The sequence below is a fragment of the Myotis myotis genome, unplaced genomic scaffold (genome assembly GCF_014108235.1).
Source record: "Myotis myotis isolate mMyoMyo1 unplaced genomic scaffold, mMyoMyo1.p scaffold_m19_p_3, whole genome shotgun sequence".
NCBI classification, from domain to species: Eukaryota; Metazoa; Chordata; class Mammalia; order Chiroptera; family Vespertilionidae; genus Myotis; species Myotis myotis.
The window spans coordinates 536,596-543,134 of record NW_023416335.1 but is presented as its reverse complement, the minus strand read 5'-3'; the positions used below and the strand labels follow the sequence as shown (position 1 = coordinate 543,134).

The window sequence follows — 6,539 nt, the reverse complement described above, 5'->3', positions numbered from 1 at the left end:
GTTCTGTTCTGCTCCTCCAAGGCCAGGGGAGGGGCAGGGGCCACAGCCTCAGGGCAGGCATGTGCCTCATCCCCAGGTTTGGTGTTAGCCAGACCACGTGACTAACCCACCTCAACCCCCATCCCCCAAGCAGTAATGAAATGACATATGTTCAGAATCAGATGAGGAAGAAGGTTGCTATTCCACTTCAGTTCATCCAACAGGGCCTCCTGCTCTCTCACACCTATATTATTTTACACATTTAAAATGTTATCTTTATCTTTTAAAAAAAATAAGTCATATTTTCTACAAAAATGTTTAGGGTATGAGATTCCTCTCTTATTTCGTTGAGACTTGTTGTGCGTGAGAGGCTTTGCACGTGCGGTGTCCAGAAGAAATCCCTCAGGGATCAGTACACCCAGAAGCAGGACCTTTATTTCCTGTCAAGGAGGGAGCACAAGTAGGTTTGACAGGAATCTGCCAAATGCATCCGTGTGTCCTGGTGTCAGAGGGCCCGACAGGTTGCGTCCTCCTAAGGAGACTTGGACTTGGGAGCTGGCGTTGCGTAGGGAAACAGTATCCACCACCTCCGACAACATTTCTGCTCGTCGTTACACACCCCAATGGTGTCGTCCGTGGAGGTGCAGCCCCCGGGCTTGCAAATGCCTTTCAGAAGGACACACTGTTGTTTACCTGGGATAAGGCCAGCCCTTGCTGCACGGGGAGAGATTGGACAAAGCCATTAAGTCCCCATCACATTCTGGTAATGCAAATAGAGCAGTACGTTTACAGAAAACTGGCTTTGGGATGAAAAATCAGACTCTTAGGGCAAAAGAGTGCCTTTGGGGGAGGGCCAGAGACTGTGGGACCAAACTCATGTGGAGAGGGCAGTCCATGGACTTCTAGAAGCTTGGTGAGAGTGGTCCTCTGCTGGGAAGCACACTTTGACACGTGTGGGGCAGTGTGTTGTCACTGTGACAGGGGAGGTGTCCCTGGTGTGTAGTGGGTAAAGCACAGGGTTGTTAAACTTTCCACCTACTGAATTTTCCTGGAACAACATTCTCACCTCCTTTTGCAGACAGTCTAGGAGTCCTTCAGTTTCCACCTTCCCTAGTTCCCCATTTCGGGACTATGCAAGGACTACATTTTCTACGTTGTTCCAAGCCCCTTAAATGTAGATACACAGAGAAGATTTCTCTCAAAGTTGAAAAGTAGTTTTCCTTAAATACATCCATATGTCTTCTTCATTCATTTGGCTGAAGAGAGGCATGGAACTGTATGCTCCAACACCGTAGTTCCCTTTAGTCTCGGTACCTGGATCTCATTCCGTCCTCACTGTCCTGTGACACACTAGCCCTTTACCAGGCCCCTGGTATAACTGATTCAGGAAAGACAAACCAAGCTGGTCTTAACTGTTGTGAAAGAAAGGGGACCTCATGGCTTCAAATGCCTCTGAGGGCCTCCTGTCCCCGTGGCAGGAAGGCTCACTCTGCTCCAGATCACCCCCTGTTCTCCACCATTTCTTCTTTTCCTGTGGTGAGGACACTGGGCGTGAGGTCTACCCTCTTACATGTTTTAGTGCACAAACATGCACAAACATGTTTTAGTGCACAAACATTCAGTAGCTTTCACGCCAGGTTCAGTGTTGGCCAGCAGGTCTCTGGCACTTCCTCATCTTGTGTAATTGGAACTCTACACCCGCTGAACAGCAGCTCCCCATCCCTCCAGGCCCTGGCAACCACCCTGCTCCTCCGTGGTTCTATGATTTTGACTATTTGGACGCCTCATGGCAGTGCCATCCTTCAGTATTTGTCTTCTGTGACTGGCTTAGCTCACTTGGCATCATGTCCCCCTGATTCCCAGCGTCGTGCACCCTGTCCACCAGCCTCACGTCCATTATCATTGGCCTCAGTGGTTTCCAACTGTGAATTCCCGGCCTTTCACACCTTCAGTGATGCACTTGCCACACCACCTTTGCTGATGCTGCCTATGCGTTGGGAACATACTTTCATGGGGTTTGGACTGGGTGCCTGGAGTAGAAACGTCCTTTGGGAGAATAGAGAAGGGGCCTCATCCAATGAGCGGTGGAGACACAGGGAAGCAGAGGGTTGGGACAGTATACGCTTTCAATCCTGACGTGGTGCTGACCCAGAGAGCCCATGCAGAGCCAGAGCAGGCTTATTTACCTTTAGATCACGGGACTTGCCAGATTGCAAAGGAAGGAATTTTGACTTCCTAAGTCCGCATGATTGTTCTTATAGCCTCTCTCTCTTCTCACATGGTTGCTGGTGGTTTCTCAGGCCCAACTCCATGTGTTCACCTCAAAAGATGATTATCTCAAGCTCAGGAAAGAAGGAGGCTAGTATATACCTGAAACAACTCCTATGGTGGAGCCAGGAAGAGAGAGAGAGAAAGGATCATGGAAGTCAGGAAACAAAGGGCCAGACCGTCAAGGACACCCGCCTTTCAGGCCTGTGGGCTGCCTGGAATCTGCACGTAGTCCTGCTTTGTGTGTGTTACCCACACACAGAATAAAGTGTGACTGCCTTTCACTCTTTGTCCTTTAAATGCCCTCCTTCCCCCAATCAGCATTGGTGCCATACACCTTGTACTTGGGCGTCATTTCATAAGAGCCTTGGCACATTTCCTCGTGGGAATGCGTGCTCATAAGAAGGTCGTCTTACAGTCCCAGAGCTCTCAAGTTCCTTCTGCATCAGGGTTGTGACCTTGGCCTACTTCTTTCAAAGGAAAACACTTAGATTCAGGTTTCCACTCCAAAGGCAGGCCTCAAGGAAGTCTCTCTAACCTTGAACACAGATGATGGCCATGTGCAATCCCCAGTTCCTTTTGTTGACTCATTCAAATCTACAATTACATGCTGATCCATGCAATCATTTCACTAACATCTGTCTTCTATATCATGGAAATCACTTTATTGTGTTCCCCGTTGGGTCCCAAGGTCTAACACAGTCTTTGTTAAATAACAGATGCTCAATAAATGTGTCTTGCTGTTGAATGCAGTTATTCTGATCCCCTCCCCTCCACATTTTTTCTCTTATTCCTTCTTAAAACCTCTTGGCTTCAGCCTAGTTTTGACAATCTGGTCCCTGCTCTTGGATGGATTATTCTATTTGTAGGTGTCCAATCTGGTTATGACTGTTAGCTTTTCTCAATCTTAGACCTAGATTTCCTAGAATCCTATTTTCTCATCAGTTATTTCTGGTCTTTGCTCTAGAACCACCTTTTTATCTCGGTTTTCTTCCCACTCTGGGACTGAACCATTGCCGTATCTATTTTTCTGCCATAAGGGTGGGTCTTGGCTAGACCTTTACTTCTTCCAATCTATCCCTCCTTAACCTTTTTTTTAAAAAATAAAAATAAAAAACAGATTCATAACATGGGCTGTGACTTTGGATAGAGACAATAATTTAAGCTGAGCTGAATTTAGCTTAGGTAGTGGAGGACAAGTAGAGACAAAAATATACACTCGTTGGCCATTCTGACATATGTATCTTGGGCAAGTGCTTTTAGCTATCTAAAAGTTGTAGCCATTTATCTGATTTTCAGGAACATAGATCATGAAATTCTAAAGACTAGCATAAACAGTCCAATAATAATACCAGAACATGAAGCCAACTCAACAGGCCCACATTAAGCACTGAAGGAGAGGAATTTGGAGGAATGTGGAGTAAGATGTGTTTGTGTCTTCTGAAAGAGAAAACTTGAAAATCTCCTTAGGTTCCTCCACATCTAATTAGGAGACTGGGGAAAAGGGCCTGACAGAAATTGGGATTACCATTCTATGGGCATACCCACGTCTGTAGATTAATGGAAACAACACTGACCCAAGTTAAAGATATTTGGTTCTAGTCTTAGTATTTGCCGCCACCTATGTGACTTGCATGAAGACATTCTCCATGTGTACAAGAATTCTTTCATCTGTAAAATTAAAGGATTAATCATTAAATTGCTTTCTAGTTTTAAGTCATTAACATCACATAATTTTACATTACGTGTTACTACAAGTGTGTCTTTCCACACCTTTCTCTTCTTGTGACAGAATTGAAAACCCAATGAGAAACATATGAACTCCGGGAGGAGAAAATCATCTGTCTTGTAGATCCCAATATATCCATGGATTAGGCAATGATCAAACAAAGGAGCATCTTTGATTTCATTGAAGTTAATCTTAGAGATGAACCAGGGAAGAGAGAGAGTTATCCAGACTCTGTCTATGCTCAGTGGCCACAGTCTTATTTTGAGGGATCTGATCATCCTGTCACTAAAAGTGGAGAAAAGGATTTTGTCAGTTCTTACAAAAATCTGGTTGAAGGTGACCACATTCCCTTTTCTTTTTGATTCTACATGTTAACAGTCAAACTTCTGAACCATGGGTCCTGAGGATGTAACTCAGATTCTTAAAGTTCTCCTTTCATATTTTGTATTTTGCTTAAAATTTTGCCAGTGAAGCTTTATTCCTCTGTTGATGCTTTTTCCAAATTCTGCTCCCTATTTGTTTTTTTGTCTTTGTTTTTGTTTTTAAATATATTTTTATTTATTTCAGAGAGGAAGGGAGAGGGATAGAGAGATAGAAACATCAATGATGAGAGAATCATTGGTTGGCTGCCTTCTGCATGCACCCTACTGGGGATCAAGCCTGTAACCCAGGTATGTGCCCTTGGCCAGAATCGAACCTGGGACCCTTCAGTCCACAGGCCGAAGCTCTAGCCACTGAGCCAAACTGGCTAGGGCCCTATTTGTTTTTTATAACTTGACACAATCCTCTCTTGTTGAGCTCTTCCTTATGCATCTAACTTCTACCCTTCACAAATATTCCTCACCATTTGACTCTACATCTTCCATTCACTAAACCAGTGGTTCTGCAAACTCATTAGTCAACAGAGCCAAATATCAACAGTACAACGATTGAAATTTCTTTTGAGAGCCAAATTTTTTAAACTTAAACTATATAGGTAGGTACATTGTTATTAACTTAACTAGGGTACTCCTAAGCTGGCCTTTGCTAAAAAACGTCCTCAATCTGATTGAGGTACATTCACTGAGGTTGACCCCTTCCAACTCTCCCATCCACACTCGTCTTGTATACTTGTTTCGTCTATCTCCTTTCGTTCATCCTCTCTCTATGTCCAAACCATCTCAACATACCTTTCTCAATCCTCGACACTACATCTTCTTTCACTCCACAACATTCCCTAAAATTAACTTAATAAACTTTACTTAAAGTTTTAAGTCTTAGTTAAACTATAGGTACATTGATTAAAACTTAATATCATACTTAATAACAATATTATTTATTGATAAAATTAAATTCCTTACAATTTACACGCCTCCCCCCGCGCTGCGTATCTCGTGGCCTGCCTGCGCCGCGTCTCCCGTCTCCAGACCGACATCCCCCACTTATTCTAATGCCACTTCTTCAAAATAGACTCGCCCAGGCCGAAAACCGACTTCGGTGCATGGGCCACGAAGTTTCAATTGCACTGTACGTGCACGCCCGCACATGGTATTTTGTGGAAGAGCCACACTCAAGGGGCCAAAGAGCCACATGTGGCTCGCTAGCCGCGGTTTGCCAACCACTGCACTAAACCAATAGCTGCTATTTTCACTCTCCTTTTGAGGGACTGTGGCCCTGGTAATAGCTATTTGATTTGTATGCTAATCCTTAGGTCACATGTCCAAGCTTCTTTACCTCTCTCTCTACTTGGGCCACCTTTTATAATCAAGGAGCTCTTGGGTCTTCTTTTCTGTTGATGGAAATCTTTGCCCTGCTTTGCAATGTTGTCCTCATCCATTCAAGGGAGATGAGAATGTTGCAATTCTGATTTCCTGAAGGCTATGCAATAGGGTCTGAGTGAAGATGGCCACGGAAAAACTGAGCATACCAGTAGGCCTCCTAAGAAACCAAGCTCTATGATTATTCACCATCTTACCTTTTGGTATTACAGTCACAAAGAAGAGGAGCATAGGAAGCAGGGGAGGGAGTCTCATGGTTGAATGCCCAATAGAGAGGGGAATGGTCAGGGGTAGTGGCACACAGGGCCTTTTATTAATTTCTGGAGAACTGACATTCCTCTTGGTCAGTGAAGCTTAACAAGTAAGGAAATAAAACAGCTTCTGTTGGAATATCTCCAAAATGTGGAATCTTTAAACTTGGTGACAAATTAACCTAATTACAGGAAACCAGATAACCAACCCTTCATTTTTTCTATGGACACTCCAGTTCTTCAGAGGCCAGTACCTTTGACCAGTCCTTTGAAGGAGAGCAGGAGGTAGGCTTGTCAGTGTAAAGTGTTTTTACCAAAAGTCCTCTGGCTTGCAAGGGGGCTCTTCCACAACACACTCTTTCCCACAAGAGGGAGAAGAGATTGCCAGAGGATCTTTTTGTTTTAAGCAAAGCACAAGTTTAAGTTATTTCATAAAAGAGAGGATAGTGTCACATATGTGCAATATTCTTAATAGCATCTGAAAGGTATATACTTAGTTCACATAGAAAGCTAACATTCTCTTGTCTTTTATCAATCCTTTGTGTAACTGTCCTA

General features: G+C 44.0%; 1 protein-coding gene across 1 annotated transcript; it reads right to left on the bottom strand.

The window, feature by feature from the left end:
- Positions 1–511: 511 nt before the first annotated feature.
- Positions 512–5,988, bottom strand: LOC118650199 (beta-defensin 130B-like). Its single transcript, XM_036298306.1, has 2 exons — positions 5,931–5,988; positions 512–693 (listed from the first exon to the last, which is right to left on the bottom strand). The coding sequence occupies exons 1-2, from the start codon at positions 5,986–5,988 to the stop codon at positions 512–514; spliced, it is 240 nt and encodes a 79-aa protein (XP_036154199.1).
- Between the last annotated feature and the right edge of the window lie 551 nt (positions 5,989–6,539).

Bases quoted from the DNA above. Each gene is read 5' to 3' on its own strand.
- LOC118650199 (XM_036298306.1), bottom strand. From the start codon at position 5,988: ATGAGACTCCCTCCCCTGCTTCCTATGCTCCTCTTCTTTGTGACTGTA. The intron at 694-5,930 runs GTAAGATGGTGA...CTCCCCGTGCAG, and splicing joins TGTGACTGTAATACCAAAAG to CAAGGGCTGGCCTTATCCCA.